The sequence below is a fragment of the Gobius niger genome, assembly GCF_951799975.1.
Source record: "Gobius niger genome assembly, chromosome: 5".
In the NCBI taxonomy this organism is placed as follows: domain Eukaryota; kingdom Metazoa; phylum Chordata; class Actinopteri; order Gobiiformes; family Gobiidae; genus Gobius; species Gobius niger.
Window position 1 is genome coordinate 25,406,597 of NC_136856.1, and position 21,117 is coordinate 25,427,713.

Consider the following 21,117-nt stretch of genomic DNA (forward strand, 5'->3'; position numbering starts at 1 on the left):
AAAATATCAGACACTGTCTGATGTCGATCGCAGCTTGTCTTTGGTCATATGCCGGCTAGATCTTTGTCCATGTCTCACTGTACAACCTACGACCTGCAATTTTGAGCTACATGAGAGTTTGCCCAAGACGAGTCATTGTATGTCGCAGACGGCTAAACTCAAAAGAGCACAAAAAAACCCCAAATATACAAAAAACAGATTTGGAACTGGCCAGCATTTGCATGCTGGCATTGTGTATAGATCAGGTACAAGACAAGACAAAAACCATGAGAGATATTCCCCATGGAAAGCACCTATCCATAAGTAAGACTTGTTAGATCACAAAACTGCGCTGCTTTTTAATATCCGTACTTAACTGTCAATCAAAATCTGTCTTCCTTGAATTGGTATTCGCAGGGAATACCAATAACCATGAATCCAGTCCACAATCTGGAGAGGGGTCTTCCACACTGCAGTCCCCCCCTGCTCCTGACAGGTCGCCCCAGTAGCATTGAAAAGCGTCTCGAATGCCCCGGACAAATTTCCCTACAGGGACAATAAAGCACACCTTAACCTTAACCTTAATCAAGCGGTAAACGTGCGATCAAAAACGGCACCTCGCCATTAGACTTGTACTGTTTTGAAATCTGGCTTGTATTTCACGGCCTACAGCTTCAATAAGCCGTGGCTGTTGATTTACGAGCCCCCGCGTCCTTACAATGGGCTCCCGGCAGCGTGTGTGAGCAATGGCCGACCACTGCAGCGCACCCGGGCCGCCTGCCGCATTACCGCCGGGCGTGCCAAGCCAAACAGGACGCCTTAGTGCGCCGTCACAGGGAGATGGAGAGCTCTGCGCAAGAGACCGCTCAGAGGAGAAGGTTAATGAGAGCGACGCCATTTCATAACGCTTTCAAATCTATTTAATTTACAAGAAACTACATAGTTTTCTGGCATAGCAGTTTTTCACACTTTCGGTTTTCCATCGAATTAGTAAGCCTGCTCAATTTAAAATAACTTTTTAAAGAAATGTCTGTGTATTTCATCCTCGGTGCACTATCTGTCCTTTATCTGTATCTTGTTTGCTCGAAAACTTTCCCTGTCTGATCAACGCCTTCTAAAGTTCCATCTAATCTAATGTGATCTGGAGCATTGGCAAAGGAGACGCACTCCGCACACAGGTGGGATCTCTGAACTCTTATCGGCCCTCCGTGGCATGTCTTTGAATTTTTTTGTAGACGTTTGTAGACTCAATGGCAAGTGACTGCAGACCTCCATTCCACAGGTGAGAGACTACACCAGAGCGGCCCGCGTCGAGCTCAACACCTGATAGGTCCCGAGTGCATACCTACCCCAGCTGCACGGCCGCTGGAGGTTTCCTGTGGGTGAGGAGGGTGGGGTGCGGGGTTTGTGGGAGTTCGAAGGACAGGGAGAGTGGGAGTCTGGATGTAGGGGAAGTGAGGCCTAAGAGATAACCTCAGCTGTGTCAGAGACGAGACAAGAGCACAACTCCTCATCTCTTCAACTTCCCCGCCATTGAGAGTAGATGCTGTTTAAAATCGCAGTTGTAAAAAAAGGAATTTTGCTAGTGTAGCGCCATTCACAGACATGGTCACAAAGCGCTTTACATTACAATTTACAATTTACAATTTTACTTTTTCTTTCTGATCTTTTTATCAGCTTTACCCAAATGTAAAAGGTTATCGCCTACAGGCCAGTGACCTGCAAAACTCATCTAAATTGATCTTTTTCCTTGCGTTTTAAGCGCGGTGTCACTTTTTGGACATTTTTTTTAATTCCTTTTTTTGTTATGCGTTTTCATCATATTTTTGCTACATTTTCATCCCTTTTTGTTGTGTTTTCTTCACACGTTTTGGTCACTTTTTCATTACTTTGTCGTCACTTTTCTGTAGCTCTTTTGTGTCACGTTTTTGTCACTCTATTGTTGCATTTTCATCCTTGTTTTCATCGCATTTTTGTTGCCATTGTATTTTGAGCTTTGTTTTTGCAAGAATGTTGCAGATTAATGCCAAACTGGAGAAAATGTCCTGGGTTTAGGTGGGGGTGAAGAGCTTAACAGACAGAAGCTCGACTGCACACATCTGCACTAACAGATTCTCCAACCAACCAACCAACCAACCAACCAACCAACCAACCAACCAACCAACCAACCATGCAGCACAATCTCTACTCGGGATGAAAATGAAAGACAACTGATTGACATTGACATTTTTATGTACTCTTAATCATTGCTCAAGAAGAGAACAGTAAAAACATGACCCCAGTGATAAAACTAGCAAATGTGGCACAGACGTAGCATCTCTGTCTGTCGAGCTACAGCAGGATTTACTAAAGATCTGATTCACTCGTAAGACTAAATTAACACATCAAAGAGGAAACAGAAAACCTCTCTCTGTGATTATCACAGTTTGTCATGTCAACAGAGTCTCCACCTGAGTCAGTGTTTAAGCTGCTCAAGACACTAGCATGCTACCGGTTCGCAACTGTCAATGGCTTCAACACCATATACACACGTGTGGCTCACATTTACGAACACAGGGGAAATACCACAGTAACCACTCAGTCACATGTTGTAGCCAAGGTTTGGAGTGTGGTTCAGGGCTTTCTCTTGGAGAGGTCGGAGCAGAGTTGTTGAAGCTAAATGCTAACTGGTATTCCGGTTTCTTCACATAAACGTGGGCTATCTGGGGCTCTTCCATTTTCATCCTGAGTGGAGATATTGTTACATGTTGAAAAACTGCACAATTCTACTTCGGTATTCAAAATGGCTATCAAAACAACACAAGTCACATGACTGAAAGGCACGTATAATGCTCCTGCAGTTTCCCTTTAGCTCTTCCTACGGACCAATAAACCTTACCTATTGATTCGTAGCCCAGCGTATCCCCCCTGTGTCCGAACAACATGCTATGTCCATGCAGCTGTGGGTTTGTTTCGATGGGGAATGAGAGGAGGAGGAGCATAAGGACCGTGTTTATGCTAAGCCTGGTAGATAGGCCAAGGGAATAAGCTTTTACTTTCAAAGTGAAAGATCAAAAATTATCATGACCGTTGTGCTAGTGTTATAGCCTGGCTAACACCAGACTAAAATCACAAGTGATATTTACTCTGGGGACCACCAATTCATTTTCTTGTAGGAGAGGTGTGGTTTACGATCGTCCATAGTCGTTTATTGGGCGCTACGGATGTCTATCATATGCGTCTGCACGTAGCCACAGCCAATCTTTTTAGCCAAGCTATTTAGAACAAGGTCTAAAGCTTGATCGCAAAATACCCTCGCGTCTGCTGCTGTCATGTTGGATCCGTAAATTTTTTTAATTTTTTTTATTCGTATAAAAAAATAAAAGCTTCCGTATATCGAATAGCGCGTCATCGTCTTGCCGTCCCTCCTCGTTCTGTGATTGGTTCCCAAATCCATGCGAAAATTTCGGCCATGGTCCCCAGGCTGTTGTGCAGTTCGAAATGATTCGAGCGCACAAAACAGTCTGGCGTTAGCCAGGTTACTAGTGTTACTTAACAACAAAATATCCCTTCAGGGAACTCGACAGGTGTGAAACAGCACGCTGTTGCCAAATCATGCTCACACCTATTAATTTTAGCACAGTGTCGGTTGCAGAGTTGAACTTATACTTTGGTTTGGATCAAAATTCAGACTGATCTCGACTGCTCCGACAATGTGTCAAGAAAATGACAACTTTGCTGGCAAAGTCTCCATTCTTGTGTATATGCAATCTGCGAACACAACGTGAGATTCCGCTGGGCTGCACTCACAAACACAGGACAAAGAGGAGTGGGTCAACAATGAGATCAACTGTATGTATCCGTGGTTTGTATGTAATGGCATGTGTTACTGATGTGAATGGTTGTTTTCTCAGACTGTCAGGAGACCAATCACATGGCCTTGGACCAAAGCATGTTATAGAGACAATACAAACATAAGCAAAATAACAAATACTGTTAAAAGACTAGCTAAAACTGATATGAATGTAGTAAAGTATCTAACTTGTAGTGTCTAAAATGTCTTTTGATTTAATGTTATGTAATGTATTCCCTCTCCCACAAAAAATTGTGGTTTTGAGGCCACGATCCCAAGCTTTACTGAAACAGAATCACATTTTACATTTGAAAGTGTTGCTTGGTGGTCACAGTGTTTCTCAAAAATGCACGTTCAAAACATTGTGACTGAAGGAACACATTTTATACGCATCTCCAGCAGCAATGTCGACTAATGCGTTCATAACAAGGAATGAAGCAGAACTACCTCTTTTGTCTTTCCTTTGAGAGCAATTTACGTAATTCTACTTATGTTTTAAAGTAGAAACGGTTTTCAAGCCACTATTCTTTGATGAGGGAATGCTAGTAATAAATGAATATAATGTACTAAATGCAATTTGAGTGTAGATAGGGTGGTGTTGGTTTATAAAAAAATTGCTGAGAAAACTTCCAGGTTTGATCTAGGATACAATAGATTGTACAGATTGGAGCACTTGATCCGATCCACTTCAGGCTGGCTGATACCGATTCAATACAGTCTTTGTGTCATCATATTTTCATATAGTACATATACTTATATAATACATATTAAGTATATGTATTACATATTATATCCTTTGTAAGAATAATAAACAGTAGACCTATTGCATATTACAGCAGTTTCACCAACTTGGCAGTTAATTCTATAAACACGCAAGAAGATCGTAATTTAACTTCGAAATTAAATTAGAAAATAATATTGGGCAATATAAAAGCTATACATAATAGGCCTTTTACATTCGAACAAAACAATGTTATAATTGCAGCATTTTAAGCCTCTTCACAGAACAACAGCAAACCAGCAGACATGATTGTTTCAGCTCTATGTGCATCTAAAGGTCTATTGTAATATGTTTAGGAACTGTAAAATGCATAAGCATTAGTTGGACTGCATGGCTACTTATTAAGCAAAGTGTGTACAAGAGCGCTCTCATCACCGCTGTTGGATTTGATTCTGCTAGAGTTTCTGGTTCCTCTGTAAAAGCTAAATGACAGCACTGCAAAGGTAACAAGGAGCTTTTTTTCTGCCATTATTATGTTTTTAGTGGCACAGTGTGTGTTCTAGCTGCAGCTGTTAGCGGCAGATTCAGGGCCGCAGATTCACGAACGTCTTTTGAGGATCGGACCTCATGCAGTCATTAAATCCTATCCAATACGATACCCTCAAAACAATACACTCAAAATACCTAGATCGACAACCAAAACCTACTGAATAAGTGGATTTAAGAAACAAAAAAATAAGTCTCAGCTGAATACACCTAACTTCCCCGTCTTTCCTCCTCTGAGACTCGAGTTCTGTGCAATCGGGACAATGTGCATCACGCGGCCGAGGAACGCTCCCAGACAGATCCATCACAATGAAGTGTTTGTGCCTTCTCCCCAGCGCAGTGAGATCATACGGACGCTCAGTGACAGAGCACAGACACCACTCGTACAGCATGGAAAAAACAAGGCCTAACATCCCTCTGTAAGGCTACTGCTGGGACACTACAGAGGAGACGCTGAAGACATAAGCACATTGCACGAGCGTTTTATAAAGTTTACAGGCCTACAGGGCTCGTAAAGTCTGACCGAGGATGGCTGCAAATTAAATTCTTCCTTTATATACGAATCGGCAGTGTGACCAGTAAAACTACTAGTTTCCACTCCAACTGTGAACATTCTTCAAGTTGTACTGAAGGAGCAAAACAGGATCGTATTCTATGTATGTGTTTATTTGTGCTGTTTTGATTTGTAGGAGCAAAACAAAGAAATAATTGGTTATAATGGTAATAAAAAAAAGAGTTTCAATGGATTTTACTAATACTTATGGATATAGACCTTTTACATGAACCGCCTCTTACTTTCCACTAACACAAAAATGTTTCCTGTCTATTTCTCCACTTCAAACAGTGAGTTGTTACCTGATCATGACTCAATAAAATTAAATTAAACACACAGGAAACAGTTATTTATTATTATTTCAAATTGAAGTTCCAAGTATAAGCTATCAAGTAATTTTAGGCACTGTCACATGGAGACAGAATGAGATACTGTAGTAACAGAGGAGTCTTGCATGAGGTGAACTGAGTTGACTTATTAAGCCTTAAGTGGGGCAGCTGACTGTCATAAGTCGATGATGTATTTTGTAGTCGCAGAAGCTGGAATTGCATGTTAATGGAAATAAGGAATGAGCTAATCATAGTTAAATCTCGCCCCTTTCGAGCCTTTGAATCTCAACTGAAACAAACTCCATGAAAATGATCTGTAGTTGTGTTTTTGTACATCAAACCCATTGAAAAACTGACCTCCGCTCCGGAGTACTTGTTGGTCTTGGACACCAGCTCTTCTAGGGACACGTCTGGTGCTATGGGCATGTTCCTGAACTGCAGGGAGAAGATTTCCCGACGTGTTGAAGCATCGGGGAGAGGCACGTAGACGATGCGGTCAAGTCGACCTGGACGCATCAGAGCCTGTGTGTGTGAAGGACAACAGCTGCCATTACAATTTGGTTTACATAACAGAACATAAATGAGATCAGTGGACAACATGCAAAAAGAGAGGAATATAAATGCATACAAGTGACGCTGACCTATCAGTTGAGACCCCTCCCGCCGTGCCAACAATGGAATGGGTTACACATGTCAAACTTGGCGCAGAGTCTGAACAAGTCACAATCACATCATATTTCTTGTAGTACCAGACAGCTGGGGGATAGGGGGTAAAATCTGGCAACTGCTACTTGCCCCCCCCCATGCCAACAATGGAATGGGTTACACATGTCAAACTTGCCGCACAGTCTGGACACACAGTCACGATCGCATCATATTGCCAGACTGCATTACTCTACTTATGTTCTGCTCCCGCTGTAAAGATTTAATGAAGGCAACAAAAAGGTAAGACAAACGTACACACGGTGATTATAATTTTGAGCTAAAGCCGATGAAATGGAGCAAAGGATCATGGTATACTGTATGCTCCCTTTCTTTTTTGCGGCACAGAAACAATACAACAATATTATATGTTCTAAAAAGTCCATTATAAGAGCGCTGTATAGTCCCATATTACAACTTCTCCAATTACCGTCCCATTCTCTGCTGAAAAAGCCTGACTGTGAAACCTCCACTCGTGGTAGTCAGCGTGGAGACAGCGCTGACCTTATCTGATCAGGGCTGCACTTCTCTAAGATCACATCTTGGTGACCCCACAACAAGAGCTGGAGTGCCCAAAGCCGTGGCTGTCTCCCCTGTCAGACGTGGTTAAGTGGCAGGCGCCTCTCCACCACAGACAGGCAGACAGGACGGGCGCACATGGACAACCCTGTCTCTCCGGAACGCTGTCCCGGGCCAGGCCTGGGATAACAGGGGCTATGGGGGAATGTTCAGGTTTGACTACTCACAAATGAATAGTTGTTAGCAAGTGGGTGCTACAGTTTCTCAGAATGGCTAATCTTAATATAGGTTGCCAGGTTTTGGAAGGTTTCGGCAAGACCCAACTTTCGAGGTTGCTGGGGTAACCGATCAGGAGTAGTGGAGCGTAGACCTATCTCCATCTTGAGGAGGGTTTGGTGAGGACTATCTTGTAGCCAAATGATTGGGCCTGTTTTAGATTAATGGGAGAAATGTTGGACCCGATATTTGTGACAAGTATGCCAGGGTACTTGGCCAATCATGCCAGAAAATCAGGCTGACAAAATACTGAATACTGAGAATGTTGATGATGTTATCGTAACAAATGCAATAAACTGTGCAGCCCTACCGCAAGACAATTTACCACACAAGAAGCCATACAAGAATAGGATGGCAATGCATGTTCTTCCCAGTTTTCCCCAAGTGACTATCTACAGAAGAGAAGAGAAAGTGGCTTTGTTGCTTAAGAAAACTGTATCTCTAGCAGAAGAGCCAGTCAAAGTAGTTGGCTGGGCTTCAGACTGGTCACAGTGGGGCTAAAGTCCGCAGGCCAGCCGACAGACGCACGCGTTGCAGGAGGGCATGTCAGGAGTGATCAGTGAAGCTGCAGCCAGTGGAGCCAGAGTCTTTGAACTCTTGTAAAAAAAAAAAAAAAAAAAAAAAAAGTGTTCAAACAGCCCTTGCAACAAGTATCACCCACTTTCCCTCCAATATCACAACACCACACTCATTCAGGGGGCAAGAGAATTTGTACGTTTTAAAAGTACATACTCCCAAAGACAAGCTGTCAGTAGTTCTTTCGCTTTAGTCCTTTCAAAGTCACTTACGAGATATCTACGTGCGCTTGAAAAGTCACATTTTAGAGATTTATTTTCATTTTGAATGATGATGCTGAAGCAAATCTCCCTTTTTTGTTACGTAAAAAATCTCACAGGGTAAATCGGTGCAAAATAAGCGATTAAGCGACTTCCATCAAAAATGTGCTAGTTTCGTTTATAGCATTATGAGTGGCACTGGCAGTGGTTGGAGGGCGAATCATACTTATAGGTTATAATGTGTATTTAGTCTTGTAAGATGATGGACACATTCAATGGGCTCAGTCTTTACACGCTAATGTTAATGCCCATCTTCTTACATCTTCACAGGAGGCAGCCATTTTACATGTATTTGTTTTTATTCGCCCTCTGATTCCCATCTAACAACCCTGTGGACGCTCTTCCTGCCTTTTATCGTCGGCTGTTTTTTTGGCATTCCTGAATGTGTCTGGAACATGAGAGGATGGAAACTGGAGACAAACATTAGGAGCTAGCCCCGAGGTAACCACAACACAAGCGCTGGCCGACAAAAGCATCCATGGATCAAGAGGAAGAGCTCATGTTTAGTAGGCCGCGGCTCCTTCAACTTATGCTCATGTGGGAGACGAACTGATGTTAAAAATAAATACATATGTTTGGTGTCAGTATTGGTCAACGTCAAGAATTTTCTTAAACGGGCGGGCAACAGTAGAAGGTTTGAGTTGCTAATCTGTCACTGCGCCTTCCATGAAATCATTTAGACGCGACTGACCGTTTCACAGATGTCTTAATTCCCTAAATCTGACATTATAAGGGACATCAACCTTTTGGAGCTTTTCATCGTATGATAAGGTTGTTCCCTTGTTTAAAAAAACATACCTGGTATTTAGCCGTGTCCACACACTTTTGAGTATGACTGTTTACTTTGATTGTCTACATTTCCTGGATTTTATTGAATCATAGAGTGAAAACATAACTTTCCTGTACATTTTTCTTAGCCCATAACCCATCACTGGGTCACTAGTTCCACGCTAAAAGTGCAATCATCTCATCTCTGCACCAATGATTTGCTAGCCTGCCATTAGCTGAAAGCTTGATTTCACTGTCCTCTGTCGCAAGCTCCATGGAATTCCCCCCCGATCATTTCAGATCACATCATGTCTTCCCCGCAAAGTATGTTTTCCTAATAACTGCATTATTAACTATTTAATTAGCTTAACTCCAGTTCCTTCAGTCTCACTGGGTGGAAACCAGGAAACAGACATCCATCCATAGGCAACCCAAACTAATGTTTTGTCTTTTTCTTTTTTTAATCACAAATGACTAGGCAAGGCAAGGCAACTTTATTTATACCACGCATTTCGTACACAAGGCAACTCAATGCGCCAATATAATCAATGGAGAGAAAAGGATTTCACTTCATAAGACCTTTAAATATTCTTGAGATGTTGGATACCTGTATGGTTCAGTTGACTGTTAACCAACCAAGCTTTGTTTTGCCGTTTTGGCTTTACAAGTATGCCATATGTACGGTAATAGCCAACTGTTGCAAAGGGCGTATAAAGCAAGGCTACAGGTAACAGGAAGATCGTCAATTAAAGTCAAGGGTTCAAGGAACAATTGTTTGCCTGCGAGGAACAACCACAAAGACAAACGGATAAGATGTTGGCAGCATGTTCAGACCGGTATATTTGATTTCTGGCAAAATGTCAAACCAAGTTGGCACGGCTCTCCAAGTAATGTAACTGCAATGAGGATGACTGACATGCTAAAAACAGATAACATGTCAGTCGTGTCATGACATATAAAAGGTCACTTAACTCTTTATTGTGGTCTACAGCTAATTGGCTTTGGTTTGGCTAGTGGTACTATCTGACACTTCTGGGGGGAAAAAATAGTTTTTTGCTTTTGTGTTGTAAAAGAACAACAAAGTCAATGGTGAAGTATAGCATTTTGAGAAGTGTGTTCACGGACTGTAATCTATCATATTCCGTCAAATTGGGAACACAATAATAACCAACTTCTAGATTGCTTTGTCAAACATTCACCTGTGCCATGTACATAAAGCCACATTGCGGCCTGTTTAAACATTGCTACGTCAAAAGAGCAAAAGATTGTCACAAAATGCTAATACAAAAATAAACATGCTCATAATGCATAGCAAGACAGACAATGCTATCTTTCTGGCCATCAAAATAAACCACCAAGATAACAGCCTAAAGCATTTCCACCTTATGTTTGTCCAACTCATATGAATTTGTTGAGAATTCTTGCTTTTTCAGGCTATACTTGATGTCAATTAGTCCAGGTTAGGGCAGGTTACTGAGGCCGATCATGAGCTTTAAGAAACTGTAGTCTGTCACAGCAGACAGGCAGTAGCACTGCACAGAGGACGTGCCAGGGACACTTCCTGACTCAGACTCCCTAGGAAGTATCTAACGGCCGCGTGCCAACACAAACCGGCTGACCCTCAGTTAATGACACACACAGGCCTGCACAATGATGAACAAGTGTGTAAGGCTGGAGGTGCAAAGGGCAGCTTTTTGGTAACTGAGAAGAACTACAATTATATGGTTCAGCTGAATGATCCAGCCACATAAGGTCACATGTGGCAGGTTTGTGCCAGTCTCAAACCTGCAATGGTCAGACAGTTGTATCAGGGAGGGCAAATTAAGGCATATGCAAATACAAGTAAAACATGTCAACTCCATACAAAAAGGCCCCACTCAGCCTGGGATCGAAAAAGGACATTTTACAATGTGGCTTCAAAGGTTATGCGTGTGATGTCATAACATAGCAACAGCATGGCAGCTAGGGTTGAGTGGCAAGTATGCAAAGTTATTCACTCAATTTGGAATGTCGAAGGTTCTATGACCGTCTAGATTTGAAATGTGCAAACCCTCTACGGAAGCACAGTCGGTCTTGAACCACAAATTTGAGATAGACAGAAATTCCTTTGCAAATTGAGTTGCAAAAAGTTGCATTGAGTTGCGTTGTGTACGAAATGCGCGGTATAAATAAAGTTGCCTTGCCATTATTCTGATATGTTTTTAAGTAGACTTGCAAGCATGCAATGAATCTGCAAAGTAACACTTTGACTAAAGTCAATGCAAAATTGCCTGGAACTTTCAGGGACTGTAAGGGTTCCAAGGCACTCCTGAAAAGAGTGGAGCCGAGCCTCAGCTTTGAAACTGCTAAACTCATCTGACTGCCCGGAGGAAAAGAAAGGATTTTTTTTTTTTTACCCCTCTCCTTCCTCTCAGTAAGAGCAGGGGGCCCATCCATCACTTAACAAGATACACTTCCTGTTCTCAAGGATCCATGGCTGGTGGGGTGGTGAGGGAGGGAATGGGAGGGAAGGGGAGAGAGAAACAAGGGACTCCAGCAAGACAAAAAAAAAAAAACGTGGCTTGGCATGTTTGGCGAGCATCAACGGGTAGCAACTAGATACTATTTTCAAGTAGCACTGTGAAGAAGACTGTGGGAGTGAAGGGGAGAACTCAACTCTTTGGGCCCGATCTTGCGTTTCACAAGCACGGGCTGGTTTTGATCACGTTTGTCCCGTGCTCTTTCATACTGGCAATAGAGAGGGACAATGTTTAACTGGGAGCAGTGGGAGAAATAGTTAGTAGTTTGTCCTGCAAGTGCTTAGTAAGATGCACAAGGGCATAGAGGAGAGTGTTGAGGAAGCAGTAAAGAGCTGTACTGCTGTTTGTCGCGCACCATGCCTCAGCCGACCCTTTTCTGCAAGCAACAGGCTACTGGAGATAGCAGAGGCGCACTATTGTTTGTATGCAAGTTTCCAACTTCGTCTTGAGCAACGCTGGTGTTGTGCCAGGTGGAAGATCGGGCCCGGAGTCTGGTAGATGAAGTTCTCCTTAAGTGAGCTGAATCTGGTCCAAATTGTGATTCTGCATTTTTCTTCCTCAATTGGGAGTTCAGAAGCTGAGATGGGCTTATGGAAAAAACAGGAAAGCCCGTCATGGGCACTGACCAGATGATTGTTGTTGAGCCATGTCTCCATAAACAAAAAACACAAGTTTTGTGTAGTCCACAAAGGAGAGCACAGTCCAGCATGATATCCAAAGAGCATATGTTTGTTTGATCATTGATGTACTTTACTTAAATTACGTAGATACATGCAAATGGAACATAGTTTCCACCACTGTTGTCCATGCCATCACATAATTGAATTTTATTGTTTTTTAAAATGACAATGACAATAAAGCATTGATTGATTGATTAAAGTTAATGTCAATCACGTTCAACTCTTTTCTCTAGATCATTCAAGCTGATCAAGATGGAAAACAGACGACACAAGAAGTGAAAAAAAAAGTCTCCATCCGCTCTGTGGGATAAGTTTCACCGGTCGAAAATGACAGCAATCATTCCAAGCATTGCGATCCTCCTCAAGAAGTGATTACCCCCTAATGACAGACGACTTCCTATCTGCGAGAGCCTGCACCTCTCCCTAACCAGCTCGGAATGCTGGGAATCTTCTCCTCCGTGTGTTGTTGCAGAGCACATTCTTGGCCGGCTTCAGTCTGACCTGGGCCCAGCTCGAGTCAATCCACTGTTTACATATGGGTCGTTAACAAGACCGACAACAGGTACAGATGCATCAAAATGCATGAGTAATCCTAAATGGACTGACTACTTTTGACTTTGTAATGCTATTTTATTTTACCCAAGAAAGAGAGTAAAATACAGCAGAAAAGTGGCCTTTGCTGGCAGCGGCGCATCACTAGTTGGTCTCTATGGAGATGTTGCTGCTCTGCTTTGATAACACGCAGTCTTTAAACACACAAAATCCTCTTCGAAATGCTTTATTTTGAGAACACAATTCAAAATATAGAATTCTTGGTGTCAAGTTGATGATAGTTGCACGTTTGGCATCTCTGGCACATTTCCGCCGCTGCACATCTGCTGTACTCTGTAATAAGAGTACTGTTGTCTAAATAATCAAAATCCTGTACTTTTCTTAATTTTAATGGCATCTGCAGTTTGCCTGGAAGACTTGCCTTTGTTTGCTCCCCAAAGGCATCTGCTGTATGCTCTGCTCCGCTAACCTGTCGGGCTACAATCCGCAGACGCCTGGGTGAGTCATCCTGGCTGGGAGATGGGCCACCCTGGCTTTATGCGCATCAATCAGCAGACGGAAACATGCAATGAGCGAGCACAATGAGAAGCACAAGCTCACAGGAAGGTCACCAAGGTGCTCTGCGGGAGAGGTGATCAGATGTGAACAATACAGTTTGATCGATCAGAAAGAGACAACGTTGTACTGGGTTTGTAATGTACTTTTGGTATTGATCTTAAGTCAATATTCTCCACTCACAGCAAGAAGGTCTCAGGTTTGATTCCCGGGCTGGTGGGCATTTTCTTTGAAGAGTTTGAATGTTCGTGTGAGGGTGGATTTTTTTCCAGGCGCTTCAAAAGGTGTAAGGCAATTATTTTGAGCGTTGGAAAAAAATAACTGGATTGAACACTACGATGTATAATAACTCAGACATGAAAGAAGGACACATAACACAACTACAAGTGTGTTTTTAAAAAATCAGAGAACATAGAAACAGTTGGAAACAGTTGGAAACAGGGGGCGTGATCTTGCAGAAGGGGGCGCTTTTTTCGGGAATCACACTTTTTCACTCTTTTTAGATGTTTTCTGGCAGTATACGTGTAATTAGCAAACACAAATAATAATAAAGCAGATTGTCCTGTTGAATTGAAAATGTAAACACGCCACACCGGATTGTAGCCATCGGCTGATTTCCATCCGTCGTTCCCCATGCGCACTCTCAAACACACTCTCATTCATCCTGGCCCGGAGGAAACCTGCACAGGGAGAACATGCAAACTCCACACACAAAGGCCCCGTCACTGGTGGGAATCGAACCTAGGACCTTCTAGCTGTGAAGCACGAGCCCTAACCGCTGCGCTACAGTGAAGCGAACATTAGCGTCATGGTTAGCATTCTCCGTTATTTATATTTATGGACTGTTGAACCACTTTGTACTCTTCCATGTCTCTGTATCTTTATTTGGAAGCAAATAGTACATAGAAATAGTACATAAGTAATACTAGATAAAAAAGTTATTTTGGTTCATAGAAATTAGAAGTACAGACGTATTCTGGGAGAGTAGGGCTGTAAGGGATATATGCACCGGGTCAAACCAGTTTTGTGTTTTGGGAAAGTATGGGAGTAACCCTAATGGAGAGGGGGTAGAGTGAAGGAGGGCATGAGAATGAATGACAAGTGGAGAGGAAGGAGAGAGAGAGAGAGAGAGAGAGAGAGAGAGAGAGAGAGAGAGAGAGAGAGAGAGAGAGAGAGAGAGAGAGAGAGAGAGTTGGCGACCAGTCAAAAACATGAGAGGCTTTCACTGTGGATTTTGCCCTTGAGTCAAGCACACATCCGGCAGGCGAGGCCACAGTGTCCAAGAAGCAAATAACTCTGCCTGTGTTAACCCTCTACTGACCCACATACCACAGTTAAGGGAAACTTGGATTGTTAATTTGACTTAATATAAAGTTTACCAGACAAAACACATTTGCACTGTAAAATACTCATGCATAGTCAACATGCAATTTTGAGTTATATCATATAGACTGCATTTTTGTTTAAGGAGCCCCACAAACATTCATGTGACTCCTTGCTTGGCTCTTGTCTCGTTTTTTAACACACCAGTACGACCAAAGAAAGCCATGGCTGAGTTGCCGTCTAATATTGCCATATCAAAAACTAGTTTCCATCCACTTATCTTATTGTATACAATGCATTCCAAATTACTAAGCAAATTGTATTTCAGTGCCATAAAACAAAACAAAAAAACATCAATCTCAGACGCCTGGGATAAGTTAAGGGAAAAACTACCGAAAAAGGACGTTCCACATTATTAAGCAGACCACCATTTTCAAGCAATATGGGAAAGAAATAGGATCACTCTGCTGATGAAAAGTGTGAAATAGTTGAATGCCTTGGATGAAAAGCATTGACATTTCATGAAAGATTCAGCATAATCATTGTACTGTTAAGTAAAAATTTGTGACTGATTCAGAGCACACACGGGTTTGTGCACAATGAGGACGGTTTCTGCCAGACAAACACATCAGATTAAGAGAACAGCTGCTACAAAGCAGCAAGGACCCTCCAGAGGCAGCAGTTGTGCATAAATCTTCTATCCAGTTTCCCCTAAACTGTTAATTGAATGCTCACGAGCCGAAACGGCTGCAGTAGCCCAGAAATACATGAAGACTCATTTCCACACAGTCATATTCATTGATGAGTGCCGTGTAACCCTGGATGGTCAGATGGATGGAGTAGTGGATAGTTGGTGAATGACCACCATGTCCCAATAAGGCTGTGACGTCAGCAAGGAGGTGGCAGAGTCATGTTTTGGGCCAGAATCATGGTGAGAGAGCTGGTCAGCCCCTTTAGGCTCCCTGAAGGTGTGAAAATGACCTCTGAAAAATATGTGAAGTTTCTGACTGACCACTGTCTTCTATGCTAAATCATCTTCATGCATGACAACGCACCATATAATGCTGTAAAGAATACCTCTGCATCACTGGCGCTCTATGGGCATTAAAGGAGAGAAACTCATGATGCGGACCCCTCCTCCCCTGACCTCAACCCTGTTGAGAACCTTTGGAGCATCAACAAGCAAAGCATCTAATGTAGATTTGAACAATGTATTTTTAACTAGTCTTGTTTCCATCACAGTGCTCTCTAGGACGCTCCAGGATCAATTGATTAGAAGGTTTGTTGACTGTTGACGGACCCTCTCACCAGAAAATCTACAAAACAATTGTCCGGGATCAAAAGTGCCATGCTGACCCCTCATACAGCCGCTGGGTCACTACAAGTTCAAATACGCACACATATTAACTTAATTTTATGCATAAAAAGTTGCACAATGCACCTTTAAGTCATTAATATTCTCAATCAGGAAATTGGAACATTCACCTTGATCAGATTAAAATCTGATCAAAAACATACAATTACTTCCAGCATTTCGAGCGTTTCAGAGCAACTTTTTTTCTTTCTTTTTTTCCCACCTTGGGACTTGAGCCAATATAAGGGCCATTATCAGTAATACACACTTGAAATTAGAGCGATATTCACCACCGACACGTGTTCCTGAAGACGTGGTGAGATTGCAATACCTTTTATAGACTCTGGCCAAGTTGTTTTGTGACAGATCTGGCAAGAACAGACCAAGTCATTACGGAGTTCTACGTCACACCTCGATTTTACAGCCTGTATGTGTGCGAGGGTCACGATCATATGGAGACCAGGTGAAAGGGGGGAAGCAGCAGCAGCAGCAGCAGCAGCTGGGTAGCACTTAATTCGGGGCTGGAGTGCTAGTTAAGGTAGAGAGAATTATACTCACCCCCCAATCTGTACCAAAATAACCACAAATGTCCGGCTATTATGCAAGTATTAACATTCCCATTACTTTATATCTCAGGGAATAGCGCATGCACTTTGCCCGGTTTTCCAGGAAATATTAGACACGCAAAAGAGCCACTTATGAAAAACAGTAAATCCTGAATGGCGAGAACTGGGCAGCGGATTGAGCGTGTGTGGGATGGCGAGGCTTTTGAGGGGAAAAGAGGTGAAGAAAAGCGGAGGAAATTAGAGCGGGCCATGGTGAAATGTCCAAAATAAAAAAGCAGTAAAGTGGCTGCCATAAAATACATGTATGTTTGCTTTACAAAGAGGCGTTTCCTGAGAGCTGTCCACAGTTAGGGCTCGACTTGTGCAGGGCTGATGCCGGTGTAAACTCGCCACGTCTGGTTTCTATAGTCTGTCCTGAAGCCTGCTGGCAACCTGCGCACTCCTGGACTAGAATGCAGGCTATATTATGGGCACACTTTCTTAAGGCGGTGATCAATTTTATAAGGGCAAGCAATAAAGCCAGTGATATGTTGCATTTAAAACTGCTTTGGGGCGCCTAACAATTGATGGTGCCATAATGAATGGAATTTGAGGGCTGCTCAGCGTGTGTCTGGAGATGGTTTGTTTACGGATTTAAAACATGAGGACACTTCCTGGTGCAATCTGTTACACAACACAATCCAGGAAATACAGGTAAGTGCAAATTCTGTAGCAGAAGAGCCAAAAAACAAACAACCAAAAGCAAACAGGATTAGATTTACTTTCAACCCTATGCAACGCAACATTATGAACTGCCTGACTTGAAATCTTTAATTGAACTGTACAATTATATGGGCAAGGCCAACTCTCATTAAATCACTGATAGCTTTTTTATAGAGCTGCACAATATATCGCAAAAAATATTGCATCGCGATATTAGGCGATGCAATATCTGTATCGCAAGAAGCCACGATATATCGCAATATCACTAAATGCTTCATTTGACTGAAACAAAAAAAACAATGAACAGAAGTTAAAAATGTGTAGTTTTAGTTAAACATTTCATAGTTTAGTTAAATGTTACCCTTGTATTGATCCTAGTTTTGTGTTAATGATGATTTTTGCTAGCTGGAAAACTTTGTGTTGATCGTATCGCACCGCGATCGGTCTTTCCTTCAGAAATACATAATCACATAAGTTTAGCAAATCTATAGTAGATGTAGTTCACACGCCAGTCATTACTTCTTCACGCCCCTGTACACTTGACATCCCAAATGTATTCTGTGGCGAAGAGAAACTATTTCTTCCTTTATTTGCCTGTGGGACACTCAATGGCATTTATCTTATCAATGGAAATGAACTGAAAGCCGCTTCATGATAGCACACATGCACAACCAAACTGAGCTTGGATATACCTCAGTTTTCCTTTAAACAATCACACAGCCCAAGCCATCCACCCCCCCCACCCCGGCTCCTCTAAAGGCAGACAGCAGGTGCCAGGCCCACCTCAGGGTCTCGGCACCTTGAGTCCCAGCACCTCGGGGTCCCCGCCGGGCTCTCGTTAGGCCTGGTGCCACTCAGACGGCCCCTCACACGCGAGCCCCGACGCTTTGTGTTTCCCTGACAGCCCTTGTTCCATGTGTCAAGAGAAGTGCAGTGGGAGGAGGATGGAGGGTTAGACCTAGTAGAAGGGTTGACACAAGCTCAATTTGCTGCAACTATTTTTTGGCAGCATGAGTTCATAAGAAAGTTTTACAACTCTCAGAAAGCAGAGTGGAAGTGTTTCGGCTCAGAAATGTGTACAACGTCTATATGAAGCTAGTTGTTTACCATTGCTTAAAAAAGATTCATAATACATTGCCGACGCAAAACAGTGGTGTAGTTTATCACAAATGCCTTTGAATACAATATACTGCAAGAACGTAAAATGGATTCCACTATTTTACAAGAAAATAAAGAAAAGAGAATCTAGAACAGAGAGTACTTAAGAAACTGTTAGGCAGAGACAATAATTCTTGACGACTTCAAGGATATAGATAATAAAATTTATATTGAAAAACATATAAAATAATAAATAAATATTTTCTATCCATCCCAAAATAACATTTCACATTTACTGTAGGACAAAATCAGATGTCTAAACATGTATTGAAATCTGTAATTTAAATGTTCTAACTTACCAAACTTTACCAACTTAACTTTCTTTTCAAAATATCACAGCAATGCGTTTGGAAGGTAGCTTTACCACATGACATGTACAGAAGCCCAAATGCTCCCCACACACAGTCACTGTCTGTGATTCACTCCTCACCAAAGAGACACATGTAAACATTATGGTTGCTGAGTGACACTGCCGACTGGGCCGGATCATTTTCCACTTCCGTCAAACCTAAACATCACAGTGTTTACCTTCATCCTGAGCTCAGGCAGAGCTCCGGTGATAATGGAGGCCGTCTGGATGTGTAGTTCAAAGAGTATGTCCAAATGGACATGTGGATGTGATCACTATATGAAATAAGTGTGAATTTGAGCTACGTATGTAACCACAGCTGCTAGTGATGCGCAGGTCAATGTATTAACAACACACGCCCGACCAACGTTTTCAACTAACCTGCCCACAACTCGGACCACAGACAACAAAATACTGTATCTGACCCACTTCCTGACCCCCATTTTTTAGTACTAGACTAGTACTACATAAATTACAAAGGTTAAATTGCCATCTTTATTTCAACGACCCGACCGATCACGATCCGAATATCATTAAAAATATTTTTTGGATGACTCGTAACCGCAGGCACCCGCTCATTTCGGATCAACCCGCGCATCACTGACAGCTGCCCTGGAGTAGGTGGACAGAAGGATGACAATCTGCGGCCTTGGCTGCTCATTCACTCACCACAAACCCAAGTTAACAGCACCTGCATTACCGGTCTCTCATTCTGACACCAGAGGTAGGTAGAGCCAAAAAAAAATTACTCAAGTAAGAATAACATTACTTTGAAATACAGAAAACTACAGAAAAACGAATTAATCAGAAAGAACAAGTCAGAAAGAACAAGGGGCACGAGACGAACTACATCTATTTTATACATCAAAATGAAGCATTTGCCACCTAAATATTTACTTACAGTGGAAAAAGTAACAACTAATTTTACTTAAGTAAGAGTAGATGTACTTCCATATAATTTGCCTCAAGTAGAAGTAAACAGTACTGTATGATCAAACTACTCTTAGTACAATTTCTTCAAAAAGTATGTTACCGAGTACTACCCGCCTGGCACAAACCTGTTTAGCCTCCCGCTCAGATGAGACTGGATATTCTAAAAGTGGTCTGGTGGTAGTTAGCTTTACATTGACTTTATCAGGTAAGTGAAGCCATTAGCTTCCTCTGAGAGTTTATACTTCGATGTGATTGGTTGAATTCACTTGTCATTAACTCAGAGCATGGGAAGGCAGTCCTATGTGAGGAGTAGGTGGGGAAAACAAGGCATGTGTTGGACCATAGATTTGCATTAAACAGAGAAGCACAGCATCTGTAATAATCCCTATGAATGCAATTTACAGCAAGTGTCCTGCAATATGATTTGGTGCAATTAGCCACCACAGTGCAGAGGATAATAGGACATAGAAAGCGCGGCAGTAGGAAAACCCCTCCACACCCCGAGCATGTGAAAACCTGTGTCGGATTTCTGCGCAGACAAGGTCACCTCTCATGGTCTGGCCTCACTTCCCCGGCTCGGTAACCGGAGCCGAGCTAGGCGGCGACAGACCTGTTTTTGTCACTGCGGAGGTGCCCGCTTTTACAGCTCCACTCTGTTTACAGCAGGGAGCATTTCCTTTTGCATCCTCTGCCATTTGTTAAGTCCATGACCTTTGGGGGAAGTGTCGCTGCCAGGCTAGGGGTTTCAATGAATAAAAAGTACAGAGTAATGTCACACATGTTCATAGACACAAATACAGGCAATGTCTCTATCCATGGGTCACCGACCCATTTTTTTTAATCTATTGTTTTTTTGATAGGGACAATGCACATTAATGAACTGCATTGAAATAACAAAAACAGACGTAAACATGCCGGATTATAGCCACAGGGCAAATTTACATCTGTAGTCCCTAGGCAGATAAGATAAGATAAGATAAGATAAACCTTTATTAATCTCACAAAGGAGAAATTCACTTGTTACAGTCGGCGTTACTTCACAGTCTTATTGTACAGTCTGACAGCAGTGGGGATGAAGGCTTTGCGGTAGCGCTCCGTCCTGCACTGAGGGTGTCTCAGTCTGCCACTGAGAGAGCTGCACAGCTCTTCTACAGTCCCGTGCAGTGGGTGGGAGGTGTTGTCCATGATACAGAAATACTGAAATTATAACACACAATGTGACAGAAATGAATAACTACAAGGAAAGTAAAAGAAGAGTTTGTGAAGGTAAAAGAAGTGTAGCTGCAGTCAAGGCAGATTTAAATATTGTATTTCATAATTTAATTGTTAATTAAAAAGGACAAATAATTCATACAAGACAATACA

At 42.3% G+C, this 21,117-nt stretch overlaps 1 protein-coding gene across 1 annotated transcript in view; it reads right to left on the reverse strand.

The window, feature by feature from the left end:
• Positions 1-21,117, reverse strand: part of afg2a (AFG2 AAA ATPase homolog A) — a 145,195-nt gene that overhangs the window by 24,704 nt on the left and 99,374 nt on the right. Inside the window, exon 16 of the mRNA XM_079557264.1 lies at positions 6,318-6,482. Coding sequence (XP_079413390.1) covers positions 6,318-6,482 — 165 coding nt within the window. The remainder of the gene's footprint in view (positions 1-6,317; positions 6,483-21,117) is intronic.